The sequence below is a fragment of the Ranitomeya variabilis genome, chromosome 1 (genome assembly GCF_051348905.1).
Source record: "Ranitomeya variabilis isolate aRanVar5 chromosome 1, aRanVar5.hap1, whole genome shotgun sequence".
Lineage (NCBI taxonomy): Eukaryota > Metazoa > Chordata > Amphibia > Anura > Dendrobatidae > Ranitomeya > Ranitomeya variabilis.
In genome coordinates this window covers 747,979,518-748,003,877 of record NC_135232.1, presented here as the reverse complement: position 1 = coordinate 748,003,877, position 24,360 = coordinate 747,979,518, and the positions used below count along the sequence as shown (strand labels likewise).

The 24,360-nt window shown below is 45.4% G+C and overlaps 1 protein-coding gene across 1 annotated transcript in view; it reads left to right on the top strand.

The window, feature by feature from the left end:
• The window catches only part of FRMD6 (FERM domain containing 6), a 64,179-nt gene that overhangs the window by 29,965 nt on the left and 9,854 nt on the right, over positions 1–24,360 (top strand). Inside the window, exons 2-7 of the mRNA XM_077270167.1 lie at positions 5,944–6,185; positions 6,261–6,351; positions 19,231–19,310; positions 21,068–21,144; positions 21,825–22,011; positions 22,264–22,419. Of these exons, the coding sequence (XP_077126282.1) occupies positions 6,087–6,185; positions 6,261–6,351; positions 19,231–19,310; positions 21,068–21,144; positions 21,825–22,011; positions 22,264–22,419 (690 nt within the window). The 5' untranslated portion in view covers positions 5,944–6,086. The remainder of the gene's footprint in view (positions 1–5,943; positions 6,186–6,260; positions 6,352–19,230; positions 19,311–21,067; positions 21,145–21,824; positions 22,012–22,263; positions 22,420–24,360) is intronic.

The window sequence follows — 24,360 nt, the reverse complement described above, 5'->3', positions numbered from 1 at the left end:
GCTCTCCCGTCTTCGGGAGCACACTGCTCTCCCGTCTTCGGGAGCACACTGCTCTCCCGTCTTCGGGAGCACACTGCTCTCCCGTCTTCTGCTTGTTGGGGGCTATGTGCTCCTGATGATTGATAGTTAATGCTGATGACATGGCTAAGTCACCAGGCCAAAGTGTGTGCTCTCCCATGCTGTAAGCCTAGGTAGGTTTGCCTCTGTAACATCGGTGGAGCACAGAGGCAGTAATTCCTTGCAAGTGTTCTCCTTGCCTGGGAAACCTGTTACCACTGATAAACTGCAGAGGTGGCCTGTAACCTAGGCAACAAACTATGAATTATAGAATTAATAATCCCTCCATTCTTGAGGACACAGAGGGTTTTGCAAAGTTATTGTTGCTTTAGTTGCATGAGACAGCCCCTCTAATCAGTGACTAGGACCCTGCGATGGTGGGGGGAGAGGGGGCCATGGACAACTCTTGTAGGAATTTGAGTGCCTGAGTCAGATCAGGTTACTTAATATGAGGTGTTAAGATAATTACTAAGTCATGTTCTTCATAACATCCTCATGTAGAGATGCTCCTGACTGATTAGGACATAGAAACGCATTGCGTGCAACATCAGGTCGCCAACGGATTAATGGATAATTGAAGGGCAAGTGTGACGAGGTGCTGCGATAGTCACTGCTGCAATCCGGTGTGAGGCGCCATTAGTAACTTGTCAAGTATGTCGTCCTAATCTCATGATGGCCGCAGCAATTTGTTCCTTTGGTGCAGCACATTTGTTGGGACTTGTTGCATTTGATAACATCTATTACATGCCCGGCGAGCTCTTCTTCTGCGTGCTAAGCAGAAGTTGGACTGTTTTTCTTGTAGAGTGGGGAATGGGGCTCAATTTACAAAAAATAATATATATATAATCTGCACGGAGTTATACGTCATTCAGGGTTTGTGGAAGGCTTGGTAACGACAACTTGGGGCACTATTGCGGTTTACTTTAGTTTTGACCCATTTCTGTTACCCAAAAAAATTCTGTCTTTTTTCTGCAGCACAATTGCCTTTGCAGAGGAGGATATAACCTGTACACAGGGTATATGCACTTCCAGTGGTCGGGCCATGTTGGGGGTTGTAGTGTCTGTCTATAGAGTACATTTGTATTAAGATCATGCTAGAAGTTGTAGTGTTTTCAGCGATTTAAAAGGTCCAGTTATCAGTCCTGACTGACGACTCTATATAACAGATTCCTTGCACTAAGCACTTTAATTTTTTTTTCTCCCTGGGAAAAAAAAAATTCTGCTTGATTCATCAGAAATGAGAAAAACTTTTGTGCTTACTCGCTAAATCTGACATGTCTTCAGATTGCAGGCAGCCGTGGAATGGAAATAAAATGAAAAAAAAAAACCTTATGAGATTCACACCTGAAGTATATATCCAGCTAATAACATCTGATTATTCACAGCTTGGTAGAAAACGTCAGTCTGACAGTCAGAAGCGAGGTGAAGTTCTCACTCCGCTCCTCGCAGCTCCCCGAGATTCGTGTGCGCAGCCAGATTTATAATATATTATTTAAAGCCGCTCGTATTTCGAGCTAGAACGTCAGAAGGTGCCGAGAGCAGCGAGACATTGTGAGAAAAAAGACAGCACGAGACCATTGGGGGTGAACCCTATCGGCACCCTGAGTGTTGTGCTATCATCATTGGATCAGGTGGCTTAGGATAGCTATTGGTGCCCTATTGTTGAGAATTGAGCTTGATTTATGTGACCCCTACCGATTCCTAATATAAAGTGGTCCGGAGATAGCAACGTGTCATATACTGGCAGATCTGCCACACTTTTTTTTTTTTTTTGAGGAGGCATGATTACGCCACTCCAATTATTGGTAGACCTTCCAAACTACCTACAACCAAATCCAGTGGGAGCCAACAGGAGATGTTCTAGAGATCACAGTTGCAGACTGTACTTTTACTAAACCTCTGTCTCCAGGTGTATCTGGACCCTTTCCTAATCCACCATTGGCTTGCCAAGCATAGATCAAGTTTAGGGAGATTCCCATGTACCTCCAAAGCTCCAAGGGTCTTGACATCTGCCCAGGGTTTGCTTGGTTTTGTCTTTGGGTGTAGGAAAATATTCGATCTGACTATAATAATTTAGCTTTCACTGTTCCTGGAAAGGTTTGAATGTTCTTCTTGGCTGAGGGCACTGAACACGAGAAACATTATGTAATGTGGGACGGTCACTCCCTAGCTGCTCATTCTGGCAACAGTGCCGGGGACTGGATCCATCTTCTCACTGGAGGTTGGGTGTGACCAACAGATGTTCCACTTGTGTGGGAAACCAAAGGGTTGAGGATTAGGGGGCTGAAAACTCACAGCATCAGCCACAAGAACCATGAGTAATGAGCCTGGCAAAGAATAGTCAAACGTGGCCACATCAGGAAGTGTGAGGAGTCATTTATTCCACCATACTGGTCATCCATAGCCGTCATGAAGGATAGCTATAATGAGCAGTCAAGGAACATCTTTTAGGTTCCATGCAAGTTTTCTTTTCCAAAGCTAAAAATGTTTCGATGATGGATAATGCGGGGAATATACACAATACGTTGGATGATGGGGTGTTTTTAGAAACTCTGATGTACAAAAAGTTTTCAAATGAAGAACATGGAGGATGTCGCAGAGGGTAGAGGATGAGGAGGTCGCAGCATGAGGGTAGTGAAAGGGAAGGTTTCACAGCATGGAGGGAGAGGATGAGGAGGTCTCACCGTATGGAGGGAGAGGATGAAGAGGTCTCACTGTTTGAAGATAGAGGATGAGGAGGTTACAGTATGAAGGTAGAGGAAGTGAAGGTTTCACAGTACGGAGGGAGAGGATGAGGAGGTCCCACCGTATGGAGGGAGAGGATGAGGAGGTCGCAATATGAAGGTAGAGGATAAGGATGTTCTATGTGCCATGGTGGAGAACAAGGAGATCATGCAGTACGAGGAGAGAAGTGTACAATTTACATTATAACACTTCAGGATAATGTTTTCTTACCAACCAGAGACTCATGAATGACTGGTGTAAAAAAAACTATAATGATAATCTTTATATGACCACAAATAACCTGCATTACTATCAATCAGCCTAAAACCGTAATAAAAAACAAAGTATACGTAATATGGCCAAGAGCATATTCATATCAAGCTGACTGAATGTGGCCTAAGGGCCCCTTCACACTGTGCAATCAAAGTCTGAACGAGCGTTCGATTTGTGACGTTTATCCGTCCTCGTTCCGAGGTTGCAAAGTGTGACATGGCGTTACGATTTGCGACGCAGCCCAGCATCGTACGATGTGAAAGAAAGAGCAGAACTTTCTTTCGTCGTAAATGTCCCGCTGTGGCGGTCGAAATCGTAGTATGTGACGGCGGTCATACGAGCTCGTAATGCGACTACGTGGGTTGGGCTTCCGCATACCTGTCTCCTGATTGGGCGTGACGTTTTAGCACGCCCATGCCGGTAATACGTCACGCTCGGAGTCGTAGGACTATGGCGGTGTGAAGGGTAGCGTACGATTGCGACGCGTGACGTTCACATCGCAACTACGTCAGAAAAAGCGTTAACATCGTAGAGTGTGACCGCTGGCTACGAGCTCGTACTGCGATGTCGAATATGACGCAAATGCGTCGTAATCGTAGCAGAATCGACCAGTGTGAAGGTACCCTAACACTATCTCTTGGCCATTGCTTGTAAGTCATCCTATATAACTATTGTCTGAGTCATGTCCATTCACACCTTTCTTCCTCCCACAGTCCCATTGACTCCTGGCAGTTGCACTGTCTGTCATGTTGAGCTGAGATAATACCCTCACAATAGCGTAGTTGGGGAGGTGGCGTCTACTGGAAACAATAAAGAGTGACATCGCTGTGGATGAGAAATAATGTCCTTGGGTGGTGTGACTTTTACTAGGATGCAAAAAAAATGAGATTACAGTCACTCAGCGAAAGCATAATGGAACACACAGAGTACAATCTTGTGCAGATGCTTCCAAGCCATCGGTACCTGAGGGGGCTACTATGCTCCATTAGAGGACATCATTACTATAAATGGCAAATCATGATTTAGAAGGAATTGATTTAGATATGACATTGGAGCCAAAAAACAACAAGCTACACCTCTGATAACCTTCTTCAAGAAAGGTGCATTAGACCTTGTGTAATACTGGTTGGTCAAAGATTTGGAAACTTTATGAAGTTACTACATCATTATGGTCATTGGGTTATTAAGGTCCCAGCTATATAGGGCTCATAGGCAGCATCTGACATGAGATGTTTACAATCATGTTGGTCTTTCCCTTGTTCCCTATAACTTTTCTCTTCCAACTGTCCCCATCCATCATTCATGTTGTTGACTGCATCTCTTGAGTGGATGTGGCCACCTAAACTTCTGGGCTCCATAGCTTCCCTTATTTCTTGTAGTTCTGCCTATTTGGTATCCTATCAATCTGCCCAAGACCCAGTTTAGGACAAAAGCAAATGGCCATGGCCTAGAGATAAAAGCTGACATTGGCATGGACCAAACCGTCTGCCCTACCTGTGCCATGATGACATTGACTTGACATCTCTTCAGGACAGGCCTTGAGTCCTCCAAAGCATTGCCAAAAATATTTCCGTTAAAGAAACCAAATCCTACAACTTAAAAACAAATGACGTGTTTGCATAATGTTATTGGACACGACTGGGGATCTGAGCTCCGTCTTCCTTTGAACTTAAGATCATGAATATTCTACGTTCTTTTATCAAGGATTGGCATTCTGGACATATTCATGTGCAAAAAAGATGTCCTGCTATGTTAAAGGGCAAAATATCTCTTATGAAGAAGTTAATAAAATAAGGGATGGGGAAGGCTGCCAACTTCTGAAAAATGGGGTCACCAAGAAGTCATCTGGCTGGGGTTCTGTGGAGGCTTCATGTGTTTGTACAAATAAGAAAAACACACAACGATCTAAGCTAAATTATGTCTTTCCTGTTGGATCACCGGGGCTGAAACTAAGGGTTTACCTTCTACAGAGACAGCAGCTACATGGAAAGGAGAGCATCTTGGGTTGGATCGATCCACCTTCAGCAAGAATGGTGGTTAACCAGATGAGGCTACAGCTGAGAACATGGGAATGGGACTTGTCTGAGGGTCCTACTATTACTTTGCTCAATGATGGGTCCATAAACATGCACTGGGTCTCTCCTCTATGGCAGTGGGATACGAGTAAACAACATTCTTCCAAGCAATAAATGTAATATTTTGGGGTACCAATAGATGGGTGGATAGATGATGTAAAAAGATGAGAAATGTCTGCATAGCTTAATGTCAGTGTAGCTTCTCATCTTGAAAAATAACCATGAGAACTATCGTTTTTTCAAAGATCTTGATCTCACTGATGTTTGATTTTTGTTTCATCTCTTTGTATGTTTAAAAATATTAACGTGAAAAATAATCCTCTAAATAAGGATCTGCTGGTGATCAACTCATTTTTTTGGTAGATGAAAGCTGCAACTTTTCCCTGCAGCAGCCACTACAGGGGAAATGTAGTATTACATGATGGCGGTATCCGAATGAATAGCTGACCATATAAAACATGATTAATCCAAGTCCTCCAGAAACGAAGGCTCATGTTTTAGCTTCTAGTAATTAGGCCATATAGATAGGGGTCCCCGTACCACCTTTAAAGAGCACTTCCTCCTGAAATAAGATAAATGTGAGCATTGAAGTTGTTAAATATTCTGCTGGGTGTCTTCCAATAGTGGTGTTGTTACAGCTCCCATACGGGACCACCTGGGTCTAGATAGGTATAAAGTGATCCGTTCTGTCCATCACAATGAGGCAGATGGTAATTCAGGGATCTGTTAGTGTTGGGTGGGAGGTGCCCCCATTTATTGACTGCCATATACCTGGATACAATAATGAACTCTTGGCATCTCTCTCTCTTTGCAGCAATAATTCGTGAGCTGAAAAGAACTTGCTGATGATGATGATGACGGACTATGGGCGATCGGTCAACGCTGAATATTTGATAGGTCGCAGGGGGCTCGGCGCTGCACAGTGACCTCCCCCTGAAAAAGAGGGCAAAACAAAAAATGAGCAAGCTCGGCTTCCAGAATAACAGAGTCATGCAGGATCGGCGGAGCGTGTGTGTCTTCCTTCCAAGTGATGAGACTCTGAACATCATCATTAATGTAAGTACCCCCCCGAGGCATAGTGCATTATGGGAACTTTATCACCCATAGTTAACACTACGTTGTGTATTCCAGGTTAAAGCACTTTGTCAGGAGTTACTGGATCAGATCTGTGATCTCCTCCGGTTGAAGGATTGTCATCTCTTTGGGCTCAGCGTTATCCAAAGTAAGTGACAGCTCACAGGTCATTTCCCCCAAAATAATCCTATTAAATATCGACTGATGCACAAAAAACCCCAAACCATTAACCTCCTCATTGCTGGGTTACTTTGCAATCATAGAGGTCAGTGCTTTCCAGTTTGAACACGTCTGATCTCCCAGTTAGACAAGCCACTCATATCGCCGCACGGGATCGCGCCGGCAGCTCTCCCGTCATCCCAGGCTGACAAGTTCACATACTTAACACAGATGAAATCTTTACTTCTCATCTTTCAGCTGCCAAGTACAAAGATAGCGGGAAAGTGAAGGGTAATGATGTAGAGGCAGGTAATCGCTGTGGGACTGTAATAGGAAGGTCAGAGGGAGGGCAGATGCCATAGATATTACATAGTCATAGTGTGTGTGGATAAGAAGCGCCCCCCAAAAACACCGATGGTGCTGGGTAATGGACGTTAGTACATCTATACTGAAAACTATCCTACAGGATGATGTACTACTCCTCGAAAAAATGGGCACTAGACTCCCCAATGTGGCATAGCGTGGGTTGCCACTTGCCAGCGCACAGGACAAAGCAAGTATTGCGCCCCCAACCCAGTAATAATGCCCACCAGTGTCCCCTTCAAAAGTAATAATGCCACTTTTCTGACACCCCCTTAACAAATTACAGTTAATGCTGACCTGTTCTGAGGGACTGAGACCTCTTCTTCAGAGCGGGTGGCACCAGGTGCGCCATGCAGTGATGGTATTGTGCCACCTGACAAGGACCCCGACTTCTTGTGGGCACTAGGATGTAGAGTTTTGTGGCCGATGACTCCCTGCTCCTCCACTGGATCCAACTTTATTGGCGTCATGTTGACACATATGAAACATGGAAAGCTTGTGTCTGCACTGTCGGCTTGTGAAGAAACATCGGACGCCAGAAGTTGTATAAAAGAACAGTTTATTTTATTTTTCTGCGCGTTTCATCTTCTACTTCATGGAACAAGAAACCATATACATATACAGGGAATTGCAGGGTTTATACAGAGGAGAGGTCTGAAATAGGCCGCCGAAAAAAGGCTGCATGACGGTGGGTTACACTTAGAAAAGCGCAGAAAAATAAAAGAAACCCTTATTTCAGAATATTTCTGGCTCCCGACGTTTCTTCACAAGCCAGCAGCGCAGACATGGACCACAAACCTTCCATGTTTTATGTTCTCTTCTGGTGAAATCACCCGTGGATCCGCAGCAGCTTTTCATCCCTGGATCAGGTCAGCACATATCGATACAGTTTCTGATATTTATCAACCAGATAAGAGGGGATCAAAAACTTTTTTGTTTTTTTTAAACTTTGCCCAAAATGCAACTGCTCCTGTGAACTCCTCACCCCCACCCCCTCAAACTCCTCCACTGGTACAGAGATATATGTATGTATGCACTATGTGTAGGGTCAACACAGGGCCGGACTGGGACTAAAATTCAGCCCTGGCATTTGAAGTGACACAGGCCCACTTGTCACATGGTGACTGTATAATATCTTTGTACACTTGTAGGCAGGGCCGGTTTTAGGCAAAGTGGGGCCCTAGGCAAAGTTTAAAATGGGTCCCCAAATGCTAACATATTGCACATCACACAGAAGCCTTTCTGTTGTATTTACGTGCGCTGAGTTCAGGCCGCTAAACGAGTTTGATCGACAATACTGAAGTTGTTCAACGCTTGTTTCCCGGCCTCTTTCCACCAGCTGAGGAATAATGATGAGACAGAACGATCACTAATAGATCACTAACAGATCACCATACAGTATCATGTTTTCAGCAGCACATCTACAGTTTACACTGGCAATGTGCTGCTGACAACAAGGCTTTTTGTTCCAGCAAAAACAATCCGAATATGCAGCATTTTACTTGTTTAGTAAAATACACCCCATAGTCCTCCATATATTATAATGTGCTCCATAGTCCTCCATATAGTATAATACACTCCCTATAGTCCTCCATATATTAAAATACACTGCTCAGTCCTCCACATAGTATAATACACTCCTCATAGTCCTCCATATAGCATAATACAATCCTCATAGTCCTCCATATAGCATAATACAATCCTCATAGTGCTCCATATAGTATAATGCACCGCCACAGTCATCCATGTAGTACAATTCACTTCCCATAGTATAATGCACCCCATAGTTCTTCATATAGTATAACGTATTCCCCATAGTCCTCGATACAGTATAATGCAGCCCACATATAGTATAATGCAGCCACCCCAGAGTATAATGCAGCCACCCCAGAGTATAATGCAGCCACCCCAGAGTATAATGCAGCCACCCCAGAGTATAATGCAGCCACCCCACAGAGTATAATGCAGCCACCCCAGAGTATGTAACCCCCATAGAATATAATACAGCCCACCTCCCCATAATATATAATGTAGCCCCCCATAGAATATAATGCAGCCCCCCATAGTATATAACGCAGCCTCCCCCATAGAATATAATATACCCCCACAATAGTATATAACACAGCCACATAGTACATAACATGGCCTCCCCCATAGAATATAATATACTCCCCATAGTATATAGCAAAGCCCGCATATTATATAGCACAAACCGCATAGTATACAGCACAGCCTGCATACTATAGCACAGCTCGCGTAGTAGATAACACAGCCCACACAGCAGTATTCAGCACAGACCACACAGTAGTATACAGCACAGACCACACAGTAGTATACAGCACAGCCCACGTAGAAGTATACAGCACAGTCCACACAGTAGTATACAGCACAGCCCACAGAGTAATATATACAGCACAGCCCACAAAGTAATATATACAGCACAGCCCACAAAGTAATATATACAGCACAGCCCACAGAGAACTATATACAGCACAGCCCACAGAGAACTATATAAAGCACAGCCCAGAGTACTATATACAGCACAGCCCAGAGAGTACTATATACAGCACAGCCCAGAGAGTACTATATACAGCACAGCCCAGAGAGTACTATATACAGCACAGCCCACAGAGTACTATATACAGCACAGCCCACAGAGTACTATACACAGCACAGCCCACAGAGTACTATATACAGCACAGCCCACAGAGTACTATATACAGCACAGCCCAGAGAGTACTATATACAGCACAGCCCACAAAGTAATATATACAGCACAGCCCACAGAGAACTATATACAGCACAGCCCACAGAGAACTATATACAGCACAGCCCACAGAGAACTATATAAAGCACAGCCCAGAGTACTATATACAGCACAGCCCAGAGTACTATATAAAGCACAGCCCAGAGAGTACTATATACAGCACAGCCCAGAGAGTACTATATACAGCACAGCCCAGAGAGTACTATATACAGCACAGCCCACAGAGTACTATATACAGCACAGCCCACAGAGTACTATATACAGCACAGCCCACAGAGTACTATATACAGCACAGCCCACAGAGAACTATATACAGCACACAGTAGTATACAGCACAGAGCACAGCCCACAGAGAACTATATACAGCCCACAGTAGTATACAGCACAGCCCACAGAGAACTATATACAGCACAGAGCACAGCCCACAGAGAACTATATACAGCACAGAGCACAGCCCACAGAGAACTATATACAGCCCACAGTAGCATACAGCACAGAGCACAGCCCACAGATAACTATATACAGCCCACAGTAGTATACAGCACAGAGCACAGCCCACAGAGTACTATATACAGCCCACAGTAGTATACAGCACAGAGCACAGCCCACAGAGTACTATATATAGCACACAGCCCACGGTAGTATACAGCACAGAGCACAGCCCACAGAGTACTATATATAGCACAGAGCACACAGTAGTATAGAGCACAGCCCACAGAGAGCTATATACAGCCCACAGTAGTATACAGCACAGAGCACAGCCCACAGAGAACTATATACAGCCCACAGTAGTATACAGCACAGAGCACAGCCCACAGAGAACTATATACAGCCCACAGCAGTATACAGCACAGAGCACAGCCCACAGAGAACTATATACAGCCCACAGTAGTATACAGCACAGAGCACAGCCCACAGAGAACTATATACAGCCCACAGCAGTATACAGCACAGCCCACAGAGTACTATATACAGCCCACAGTAGTATACAGCACAGAGCACAGCCCACAGAGAACTATATACAGCCCACAGCAGTATACAGCACAGAGCACAGCCCACAGAGAACTATATACAGCCCACAGCAGTATACAGCACAGAGCACAGCCCACAGAGTACTATATACAGCCCACAGTAGTATACAGCACAGAGCACAGCCCACAGAGTACTATATATAGCACAGAGCACACAGTAGTATACAGCAGAGCACAGCCCACAGAGAACTATATACAGCCCACAGCAGTATACAGCACAGAGCACAGCCCACAGAGAACTATATACAGCCCACAGTAGTATACAGCACAGAGCACAGCCCACAGAGTACTATATATAGCACACAGCCCACGGTAGTATACAGCACAGAGCACAGCCCACAGAGTACTATATATAGCACAGAGCACACAGTAGTATACAGCACAGAGCACAGCCCACAGAGAGCTATATACAGCCCACAGTAGTATACAGCACAGAGCACAGCCCACAGAGTACTATATATAGCACACAGCCCACGGTAGTATACAGCACAGAGCACAGCCCACAGAGAACTATATATAGCACAGAGCACACAGTAGTATACAGCACAGAGCACAGCCCACAGAGAACTATATACAGCCCACAGCAGTATACAGCACAGAGCACAGCCCACAGAGAACTATATATAGCACAGAGCACACAGTAGTATACAGCACAGAGCACAGCCCACAGAGAACTATATACAGCCCACAGTAGTATACAGCACAGAGCACAGCCCACAGAGAGCTATATACAGCCCACAGTAGTATACAGCACAGAGCACAGCCCACAGAGAACTATATACAGCCCACAGTAGTATACAGCACAGAGCACAGCCCACAGAGAGCTATATACAGCCCACAGTAGTATACAGCACAGAGCACAGCCCACAGAGAACTATATACAGCCCACAGCAGTATACAGCACAGAGCACAGCCCACAGAGAACTATATACAGCCCACAGCAGTATACAGCACAGAGCACAGCCCACAGAGAACTATATACAGCCCACAGCAGTATACAGCACAGAGCACAGCCCACAGAGAACTATATACAGCCCACAGTAGTATACAGCACAGAGCACAGCCTACAGAGTACTATATACAGCCCACAGTAGTATACAGCACAGAGCACAGCCCACAGAGTACTATATACAGCCCACAGTAGTATACAGCACAGAGCACAGCCCACAGAGTACTATATACAGCCCACAGTAGTATACAGCACAGAGCACAGCCCACAGAGAACTATATACAGCCCACAGCAGTATACAGCACAGAGCACAGCCCACAGAGTACTATATACAGCCCACAGTAGTATACAGCACAGAGCACAGCCCACAGAGAGCTATATACAGCCCACAGTGGTATACAGCACAGAGCACAGCCCACAGAGAGCTATATACAGCCCACAGTAGTATACAGCACAGAGCACAGCCCACAGAGAACTATATACAGCCCACAGTAGTATACAGCACAGAGCACAGCACACAGAGAACTATATACAGCCCACAGTAGTATACAGCACAGAGCACAGCACACAGAGAACTATATACAGCCCACAGTAGTATACAGCACAGAGCACAGCCCACAGAGAACTATATACAGCCCACAGTAGTATACAGCACAGAGCACAGCCCACAGAGAACTATATACAGCCCACAGCAGTATACAGCACAGAGCACAGCCCACAGAGAACTATATACAGCCCACATCTCTTCTCTTCCTCCCCTCACCTCCTCCGAGAATGGCCCCACAGTCCAGAAAAAAAAAACACTCTCCTCACCTCTCCTCGTGCCCAGCGTTGCTTCCTGGTTCCTGCTCCTGTCTCAGCAGCTGCAGTCTGCCCGGGACACAGCAGGTGCGCGATGATATGACATCATCGCGCACCCGCAGTGTCAGAGGCAGAGCGGGGAATGATGGGAGAGGAGCGTCTGTAGACGCTCTCTCCTCCATCATTGCATTCAACTGTACCGGCGTCTATACGCCGGTATAGTTGAATGCGACGGCGGGGGCGGCGGATTGAGCGGCCCACCACTGGCACCGGCCCTTCTGGCATTTGCCAGAAGTGCCCTATGGCCAGTCCGGCCCTGGGTCAACAATAGGAAGTTTCACTTTAGTGGATGAAGAGGTTGTATCCTAAGTAATGACTGAAAAAGAGGCAATTGGGTCTCATGGTCGGCACATCCATATGCGACTCCATTTCCCCATTTTATTGACTTTTTTGGCTATATTAATACGGTGAATTAAGAAGGATGGCATCAACAGAAGTTATGGCATCAAGCCACGTAAAAAACAACAACTTAGAAATGAGGGTTTAAAGTAAACAGCTTGGTGATCTGCTGCAGACAGAGCAGTGGGGGGGAGGCTCCTGCTGTAAACAGTAGTGGGGGGAAGCTCCTGCTGCAAACGGAGCAGTGGGGGGAGGCTCCTGCTTCAAAGGAAGCGGTGGGGGGAGGCTCCTGCTGCAAACAGTAGTGGGGGGGAAGCTCCTGCTGCAAACGGAGCAGTGGGGGGAGGCTCCTGCTGCAAACAGAGCGGTGGGGGAGGCGTCAGCTGCAAACGGAGTGGTGGGGGGAGGCTCCTGCTGCACATGAAGCGGTGGGGGGAGGCTCCTGCTGCAAACGGAGCGGGTTGATGAGGCTCCTGCTGCAAACGGACCAGTAGGGGGAGACTGCTGCTGCAAATGGAATGGTGGGGGGAGGTTACTGCTGCAGCCAGTTGTTTTACAACCACATTGCTCCTTAAGGTCCACAGCCAGTCCTGACACTATGACAAAGCAACCTACATTGATGACCCACGTCTTGCCACCTTATTAATGCTTCTTTAGCTATATTGAAACGGTGGCTCTCCCAGCTTTCACTTTTATTCAGTTTTGCGGAGTGTGGATTTAAAGTAACCACTTAACATGTGGTGTTGAGTGTGATAGATGGGGACAGCTGAAGCCGGCCCTGATAGATGCCTCCGCTCCTGCAGGACTCCCATTCCTCAGCCTTCACATTCCTAAACAAGAGCAAACACCAAGAACATCAAGAGCTACGATTTCTTTTATATGGGCTTCAAAAACTTAAGGCAACAGGGCGGCTAAACAAACAAGAAGGCCCATGGGGGGGGGTAAGAAAAAATGACGAGTGGGCTCTTTACATGATACGCACTTTGTGGACTCTAAGCAAATTTGCAAATGTTTCACAGAGAAAATTTAAAAGGAGTGGTGAACCTCAAAGGGAACATGTCATCAGAAAATGACCCGTGGAACTGAACAGGTGCAAAACCTGTAGATAGGGTACGTGGCCCTGCAGCTATTGGTAGATGTAGCATCAAAGGCCTCACTCGCCTCCTGATGTGGAAGTTAGCAGCACAAGAATACATATTTTAAAAAAATATATATTTTTTTCTGAATTTTTGGTGGTTTTTTTTTTTTTTTTTAGATTTTTTTTATAACTATTTATATTAACAGTAAATCTTGCAGGTTTTCACTCTGACCACTAAGCCTTATAATAGGCTGACACTGCCTGTGCTGAAGAGATCACGCCTCAGCAGGAGTCTCATTATCATAACAGACAGTATCTAAATAGTGATCACGCAGAGTATACAATGTACTATACACATGTGATACACATACAAACTGTATATGGACAGTATATCTAACACAGATGTAGTTAGTGTATGTATATAATATACCGTATATACTCGAGTATAAGCCGACCTGAGTATAAGCCGAGGCACCTAATTTTGCCACGGAAAACTGGGTAAGCTTGTTGACTTGAGTATAAGTTGGGTATGCATTGTCCCCTCATCCCTGTCCTGGTATGCGTGGCTCCCCTGTCCTGTCCTGGTATGCGTGGCTCCCCCTGTCCTGTCCTGCTATGCATGGATCTCCCTGTCGCTGTCCTGGTATGTGTGGCTCCCCCGTCGCTGTCCTGGTATTCGTGGCTCCCACGTCGCTGTCCTGGTATGTGTGGCTCCCCCCGTAGCTGTTCTGGTATGCGTGGCTCCCCCCCGTCCTGATATGCGTGGCCTCCCCCGTAGCTGTCCTGATGTGTGGCTCCCCCGTAGCTGTTCTGGTATGCATGGCTCTACCCCGTAGCTGTCCTGGTGTGTGTGGCTTCCCCCCGTCCTGTCCTGATATGTGTGACTCTACCCCTGTGGCTGTCCTGGTATGTGTGGCTCCCCCCGTAGCTGTTCTGGTATGCATGGCTCTACCCTGTAGCTGTCTTGTTGTGTGTGGCTCCCCCACCCCCACTGGAGCTGTTCTGGTATGCATGGCTCTACCCCCGTAGCTGTCCTGGTGTGTGTGGCTTCCCCCCGTCCTGTCCTGATATGTGTGACTCTACCCCTGTGGCTGTCCTGGTATGTGTGGCTCCCCCCGTAGCTGTTCTGGTATGCATGGCTCTACCCTGTAGCTGTCTTGTTGTGTGTGGCTCCCCCACCCCCACTGGAGCTGTTCTGGTATGCATGGCTCTACCCCCGTAGCTGTCCTGGCGTGCGTGGCTACCCCCCCCCCCCCCGTCCTGTCCTGATATGCGTGACTCTACCCCCGTGGCTGTCCTGGTATGTGTGGCCCGCACCCGTAGCTGTCCTGGTATGTGTGGCTCGCACCCGTAGCTGTCCTGGTATGTGTGGCTCCCACCCGTAGCTTTCCTGGTATGTGTAGCTTCCCCCATAGCTGTCCTGGTGTGTGTGGCATCCCCCCGGTAGCTGTCCTGGTGTGCATGCTTCCTATTACAAAAAAAAAGAAACAAACATCCTACTAACCCTCCAGCTTGCCCTCGCAGCACCTTGTTCTGGTGCCAGCAGCTCTTCCTGTGTTCAGCAGTCATGTGGCACCGCTCATGAGTGGAGACGCGTGCATATTCATTACCTTAATGAGCAGTGCCACGTGATCACTCGGCACAGGAAGAGCTGCTGGAATCCTGAATCAACGAGATGCTGCAAGGGCGCCGAAACCAACGAGATGCTGTGAGGGCACACTGGAAGGTGAGTAGGATGTCTTCTGTAAGCCGGCGGCTGCAGGTGTCGCTGTCCGCGCTATAAGATAAATCCATATTCATTTCTCTTTAGCAGTGACACAGGCTTTAGCCATAACCGCCGGCTCATGCCTCTGTGACCCACTGCTACGCCGTCCCCCTCCCCCGTTGCGGGACAATTGACTCGTGTATAAGCCGAGGGGAGTGTTTTCAGCACAAAAAAGTGCTGAAAAACTCGGCTTATACACGAGTATATACGTGTGTGTGTGCATATATATAATATATACACGTGTATATAGATAGACATACATACATACATACATACATACATACATACATACATACATACATACATACATACATACATACATACAGTCATACATACAGTCATACATACAGTGCCTTGCGAAAGTGTTTGGCTCCCTGGAACTTCTCAAACTTTTCCCACATATCATGCTTCAAACATAAAGATACCAAATGTAAATTTTTGGTGACGAATCAACAAGTGGAACACAATTGTGAAGTTGAAGGAAATTTATTGGTTATTTTAAATTTTTTGGGAAATTCAAAAACTGAAAAGAGGGGCGTGCAATATTATTCGGCCCCTTTACGTTCAGTGTAGCAAACTCACTCCAGAAGTTCATTGTGGATCTCTGAATGATCCAATGTTGTCCTAAATGCCTAATGATTATAAATTATCCACCTGTGTGTAATCAAGTCTCCGTATAAATGCACCTGCTCTGTGATAGTATCAGGGTTCTGTTTGAAGCACAGAGAGCATCATGAAGACCAAGAAACACAACAGGTAGGTCCGTGATACTGTTGTGGAGAAGTTTAAAGCCGGATTTGGATACAAAATGATTTCCAAAACTTTAAACATCCCAAGGAGCACTGTGCAAGCGATCATATTGAAATGGAAGGAGTATCATACCACTGCAAATCTACCAAGACCCGGCCGTCCCTCTAAACTTCCATCTCAAACAAGGAGATGACTGATCAGAGATTCAGCCAAGAGGCCCATGATCACTCTGGATGAACTGCAGAGATCTACAGCTGAGGTGGGACAGTCTGTCCATAGGACAACAATCAGTCGTACACTGCACAAATCTGGCCTTTATGGAAGAGTGGCAAGAAGAAAGCCATTTCTCAAAGATATCCATACGTGTCGTTTAAAGTTTGCAACAAGCCACCTGGGAGACACACCAAACATGTGGAAGAAGGTGCTTTGGTCAGATGAAACCAAAATCGAACTTTTTGGCAACAATGCCGAACGATATGTTTGGCCTAAAGGCAACACAGCTCATCACCCTGAACACACAATCCCCACTGTCAAACATGGTGGTGGAAGCATCATGGTTTGGGCCTACTTTTCTTCAGCAGGGACAGGGAAGATGGTTAAAATTGATGGGAAGATGGATGGAGCCAAATACAGGACCATTCTTGAAGAAAACCTGTTGGACTCTGCAAAAGACCTGAGACTGGGATAGAGATTTGGCTTCCAACAAGACAATGATCCTAAACATAAAGCAAAATCTGCAATGGAATGGTTCACAAGTAAACGTATTCAGGTGTTAGAATGGCCAAGTCAAAGTCCAGACCTCAATCCAATCGAGAATCTGTGGAAAGAGCTGAAAACTGCTGTTCACAAACGATCTCCATCAAACCTCACAGCTCGATCTGTGTGCCAAGGAAGAATGGGCAAGAATTTCAGTCTCTCGATGTACAAAACTGATAGACACTTACCCCAAGCGACTTGCAGCTGCAATCGCAGCAAACTGTGGTGCAACAGAGTATTAAGTTAAAGGGGCCGAATAATACTGCACGCCCCACTTTTCAGTTTTTGATTTTCCACAAAAATTTAAAATAACCAATAAATTTCGTTCAACTTCACAATTGTGTTCCACTTGTTGTTGATTCTTCACCAAAAATTTACATTTGGTATCTTTGTTTGAAGCATGATATTTGGGGAAAAGGTTGAAAAGTTCCAGGGAGCCGAATACTTTCGCAAGGCACTGTACATGCATACATACATACATACATACATACTGTCATACATACATACTGTCATACATACATACTGTCATGGCCGAAAGTGCTGGCTCCCGTGATATTTTTCCAGAAAATGAAGTATTTCTCCCAGAAAATTGTTACAATTACACATGTCTTGCTATACATGTTTATTTCCTTTGTGTGTATTGGGATAACAGAGGAAAAAAGGCAAATTGGATATAATTTCACACAAACCCCAACAACTGGCCGGACAAAACTGTTGGCACCCTCAACTTAATATTTGGTTGCACCCCCTTTGGAATAAATAACTGCCATCAATCACTTCATATAACCATCCACAGGCTTTTTACACCTCTCACCTGAAATTCTTCACCACGCTCTTCTTTTGCAAACTGCTCCCGGTCTCTCATATTTGAAGGCATTTTCTTCCAACAGCAATTTTAAGATCACTCTACAGGTGATGAATCGCATTATATCCGGGCTCATTGCTGGCCACTCCAGAACTCATTGTCCTGCTGGAAGACCTGTGACCTTGGACACAATCCCAGCTTTCTGACACTGGGCACTATATTGCAACCCAAAATCCTTTAGAGATCTTGCACACGGTCAAGGCACCCAGTGCCATAGGCCGCAAAACAAACCCAAAACATCTTTGATCCTCCACCATATCTGACTGTAGGCACTGTGTTCTTTTCTTTGTAGGCTTCATCACTTTTTCGGTAAACAGTAGAATGATGTACTTTACTAAAAAGCTCTATCTTGGTCTCATCTGTCCACAAGATGCTTTCCCAGAAGGATTTTGGCTTACTTGTATACATTTTGGCAAACTACTGTCTAGCTTTTTTTATGTCTCTGTGTCAGCAGTGGGGTCATCCTGGGTCTCCTGTCATAGTTTCATTTAATTCAAATGTGGACAGAGAGTTCACGCTGACACTGATGCATCCTGAGCCTGCAGGACAGCTTGAATTTCTTTGGAACTTGATTGGGGCTTATCCACCATCTGGACTTTCCTGCATTGCAACCTTTCATAAATTTTTCTCTGGCATTCACGTCCAGGAAGATTAGCTACGGTGCAAGTGTAAACTTCTTAATAATGTTGTGCACTGTGGACAAAGTAACATCAAGTTTTCTGGAGATGGACTTGTAACCTTCAGATTGTTGATATTGTTCAACAATTTTAGTTCAAGTCCCCAGACAGTTATCTTCTACTCTTTCTGTTCTCCATGTTTAGTGTGGTACACACAGACACACCATGCAAAGATTGAGTCAACGTTTCTCCATTTTATCTGGTTTCAGGTGTGATTTTCATATTGCCTACACCTGTTACTTGCCACTGCTGAGTTTGAACAAGCAGCATATACATGACACAAAGTTGTTTAACTACAATTTTGGAAAGTTGCCAGTTAATTTAGTCCAGACCATTTTTGTGGTTTTGTGTGAAAATATGTCCAATTTGCCTTTTATTCAATCTGGTTTTTTTTTATGTTCCATTACACGCAAAGGAAATGTATGTTTTGTATTTTACACTCACATATATAATATTCCTGTATTTGAAATAGTTTATGGAATCACAATTACAACAGCAGGAGCTATGTGATGTTTTGTCTTATCATTTTATTATCATTGTATTTATTGGTAGTGATTTAGTCTGTGCTGATTATTGTGACTTATAACATTTATTATACTTTTTATTTTGTATTCTTGTTTTCTGCTTTCTATTTATTTCCTCAATCTTGGTCTTTCTCTTGACACAGACAATGAACATGTGTACATGGAACTTTCCCAGAAGCTTTATAAGTACTGTCCCAAGGAGTGGAAGAAGGAGGCCAGTAAAGTAAGTCAGATGATGGCGGGTGTTTGTGCTTTTCTTGGCCGGGGATCCTGGGGAATGTTGCCGTTGGCATAATCCAGAGGAGACGTATTTCATCCTGACATCAGATGGCTTTGTGTATATATAGTCCGCCTGCTGGAGAAAGTGACTGGGACAACAGCTTTTACATTTGTGTGGCTGTGGCCATCTGTAGATGGGGGAGCTTGAAATGTGGGCACCGATGCAGGCGAAGGAGGGCGCTGTGCAGCTCCAGGCAAAGCATTCTCCATCCAAATATAAGATGGGCATACCCCTTCCCACTAAGCACTGCAGGCAGGACCGGTATTTAACCCCTTAATAGCTTGTGACATTTTTCATCACAAGTTGCATGGAGCAGGCTCAGGTGCCTAGTCCACTCCTTACACATCAGATGCCAGCTGTATTTTACAAGCAGCGACCTAAATGAGCACAGATTGCTGCCGTTTAACCAGTTAAATGGTTTTGTCAATCAATGGCTTGCTTGAGGTTGGGCACCCATTGACCAACCCCAGAGTTGAGATGGCGAGGTGCTGATGGGTTACAGGTGCAGCCAGGGCCTCATGAAGGCTCCCGTCTGACATCCTAGGGTTCCTCCTGTGTCACCAAAGCCATAAGCTGGGCTGTAGGGGAGACTGTGATTTGCACCATATACTGAAGTACCAAAGTGTTACTAGATCTCTGGATCCCATGATGAATCAGACCAGTCAACAGCGCTTACTTCCTCGGCTCATGACATTGTATGTGCTGTGATTGTACCCGGAGCCCCATAACATAACTGCTCCGCTTATATAAGGGAGAAATGCCTGTGATCCCGCAGGCCGGGTATAATTGTGTGAGGAGCCGTGTGATTTACAGGCCACATACATTAGAAACACTTGGATGTTATTAATCCCGGAGTCGTTTAACGCACGGGCGTCCGGTTTCACATTGTCCCATTACTAGCAGAGAACGGAGTCCGCGCCAACTGTCACCACCCGTGGGAATGAATCACAAGTGTGAGATCAGCTGTCGGCCTCTGGGCATGCGGACGTTGCTGTCTTGTTACACAATTGTCAGATTTTGGTCCTGTTACCAGGCCGAAGCTTGCTGCCCGTAGTATCATGATGAACAATGAGGCCCCCATAATGCTATAGGTAAGAGAGTCAAAGTGGGTCCTGTTTTGGGATCCCCGTGGTTCATGGACTGGAGCCATCTAGTGATAACATCTAGAGCCACAGTCAAAGCGGAGAGAGCCACATTAAGCGCCACGGTGCCCCAAACATTGACTGTCACTGTGACCCACAACCCTGACAACAATGGTGGCCTAATCATTGACAGCCATGGTGCCACAAACAGCCAGTATGGTCCATAGCCATGACGGCCACTGTGTCCCAAACATTGACAGCCATGGTGCCCTAACATTGGCTTATAACTTTGCCAGCCATTGTAGCTACAAGCTTGACAGCTATACCACAGTAACCGTGACTACCACTGTGCCCCGGTAGCAGAGATGACCGCGGTGCCCCGGTAGCACAAATGACCGAGGTGTCCACATTGAGGGCAGTAAGTGCGCCCAGAACACCACCAGCCACAATGATGCCCCGGTAGCCCAGTGTATATATACAGTATATATATACGCACCCCATCATAAATGACGCTAATGTCTTTATTACATGAGGGCATTCAGTGCAAGAAATCTGTGCACAGCATTCAGAACGTACTCCTGTGCAGCGCTGATGATCATGATGATCCTTCTCTTCCAGGGTATTGACCAGTTCGGCCCTCCGATGATCATTCATTTCCGAGTTCAGTACTATGTGGAGAACGGCCGATTAATAAGGTACGAGCCTCCGTTATATCATAGGTTTCCCTATTGAAAACCTAAATTGTTTTTAAGTGTCCCACAACTTTATATAATTCATTTTTGTTGAAAGGGTCACAGAATAAAAAGCTGATCACAGGGTGTCCTGCTGCTGGGACCTCTGCCTATCATCTGTATGAATTTTCCTGCAGCGCCTCCACAGGAGAGATTAAGCATTACACGACCTCCATTGAAATGATTGGACTATTTGTGGACATGCAGGGTCCTGAAGAGCGAGCGAGACTTTTTGTAGGAGCTTTCTGCTCAGGATAATGTGTGCCCTTAGACTGATGGCAGGATAATGCCTCTTCTGATCAGTTACACACATGCAGATGTGTCCTGGGTGCGGTGCGGTCACAAAGGCTGCTTTGTTATTTAGGCGCCAGTTTCCGCATCTGGATCCCATCAAATAAATGAGATACAGAAAATGTAAAAATTCCAAAGGAGAAAGATAAAAAGATGGAAATAAATGTATTACAGTCACTAAAAAACACGATCCTACATCTAGCCACATGCTGGAAGCTGAGATATGAGGAGCTGTTTGCACAGTGGATCCCTCCCTGCATTATGAGAGGGCGGCTCAGCAGAGTCCAGGGGTCGGGGATGTGGAAATGTGGCTTGTTTATTATGGTACATTTGGTTATGGTGTCGCCCTCTAGTGACAGAACGGCGCGGTACTATTACTACTGCCATCTAAGGAAGCAAGTCTTACTATCCCAGAGCACAACGAGGGAGGAGGCTTACTTTCTGCTGGCCGCCTTTGCCCTACAAGCCGACCTGGGTAACTTCAAAAGGAACAAGCACTATGGAAAGTACTTTGAACCAGAAGCCTACTTCCCTCCTTGGGTAAGACTGACTGTTTCCAATTTTTGGCGCTTGGTTTTTAGTAATTAAGGATGTAGTTCAATATTTTTAGACTGATCGATTTCGCTAATTTTCATATTCTCTGTAAGAAAGTATTCAGTTTGCCTGCAGCACACCCGCAGGGCAAAGGAAGGATTGCATCATTCTCGCTGACTCGTGTACCATATGGATGTTCTGGGTCTTCCATGAGAGACACTTTTTGTAGCCGCTCTTTCTGGTTTCACGTTTCTGCAGGTAATTAAAAAGAGGGGGAAAGATTATATATTAAAGCACATTCCCAATATCCACCGCGACCAATTTGCACTGAACGTATCGGAAGCACATCTGATGTATATTAAGGAGGCAGCGAGACTGGAGGACGTCGCTGTCCATTACTACAGGTTGTACAAGGTGAGCGACAGCTGTTCACACCTAGAAAAACACATGCATAGGCCATGTAAGATTTTTAGAGGAGAGAATTACATGCAGTGCAATTGCCATAGTGTCCCTGAAGTTTATCTAAACAAGGATGCCAATACGCAATACAGAAACTATACACACAGTGATGTCAGAGTACAGGGATAATACACAGTGATGTCACAGTACAAGGATAATGCACACAGTGATGTCACACTACAGGGATAGTGCACACAGTGATGTCACAGTACAGGGATAACACACACACTGTCACAGTACAAGGATAATGCACACAGTGATGTCACAGTATAAGGATAATGCACACAGTGATGTCACAGTACAGACATAATGCTCACACTACAGGGTGAACTGATTGAGGCAGAAAGTGTTGTCATGAGGACACATACAGTTAAGTCCATATATATTTGGACAGACAACATTTTTCTAATTTTGGTTATAGACATTACCACCATGAATTCTAAACAAAACAATTCAGATACAGTTGAAGTTCAGACTTTCAGCTTTCATTTGAGGGTATCCACATTAAAATTGGATGAAGGGTTTAGGAGTTTCAGCTCCTTAACATGTGCCACCCTGTTTTTAAAGGGATTAAAAGTAATTGGACAATTGACTCCAAGGCTATTTCATGGACAGGTGTGGGCAATCCCTTTGATATGTCATTCTCAATTAAGCAGATAAAGGGTATGTGCACACGTTGGAAAAGAGGTGCGGAATTTTCTGCACAAAATCCGCATCTCCTGGCAGAATCCTTAGTCGCGGATTTTGTGCGGAATTGATGCGGATTTTGTGCGGATTTTCAGGGGATTTTGCCAGTGCGGAAATTTAACATGGAGGGGTGCAGAAACGCTGCAGATCCACACAAAAGAAGTGACCTGCACTTTTTTTGAAATCCGCAGCAATTCCGCACTGATTTTTCCGCACCATCTGCACATCTTTTTTTTTTTTTTATGTCCATTGAATAACATTATACTGTACATCACATCTGCAGCGTTTCTGCGCGGAATAATCTGCTGCGAATCCGCAGCAAATCCGCATCGTGTTCACATAGCCAAAAGGCCTGGAGTTGATTTGAGGTGTGGTGCTTGCATTTGGAAGGTTTTGCTGTGAAGTAAACATGCGGTCAAAGGAGCTCTCCATTTAGGTGAAACAAGCCATCCTTAAGCTGCGAAAACAGAAAAAAACCCATCCGAGAAATTGCTACAATATTAGGAGTGGCAAAATCTACAGTTTGGTACATCCTGAGAAAGTAAGAAAGCACTGGTGAACTCATCAATGCAAAAAGACCTGGGCGTCCACGGAAGACAATAGTGGTGGAGGATAGAAGAATAATCTCCATGGTGAAGAGAAACCCCTTCACAACAGCCAACCAAGTGAACAACACTCTCCAGGAGGTAGGCGTATCAATATCCAAATCTACCATAAAGAGAAGACTGCATGAAAGTAAATACAGAGGGTTCACTGCACGGTGCAAGCCACTCATAAGTGTCAAGACTAAAAAGGCTAGACTGGACTTTGCTAAAAAACATCTAAAAAAGCCAGCACAGTTCTGGAAGAACATTCTTTCGACAGATGAAACCAAGATCAACCTCTACCAGAATGATGGAAAGAGAAAAGTATGGTGAAGGCGTGGTACAGCTCATGATCCAAAGCATACCACATCATCTGTAAAACCCGGCGGAGGCAGTGTGATGGCTTGGGCATGCATGGCTGCCAGTGGCACTGGGTCACTAGTGTTTATTGATGATGTGACACAGGACAGAAGCAGCCGAATGAATTCTGAGGTCTTCAGAGACATACTGTGTGCTCAGAGCCAGCCAAATGCAGCCAAACTGATTGGTCGTCGTTTCATACTACAGATGGACAATGACCCAAAACATAAACACAAAGCAACCCAGGAGTTTATTAAAGCAAATA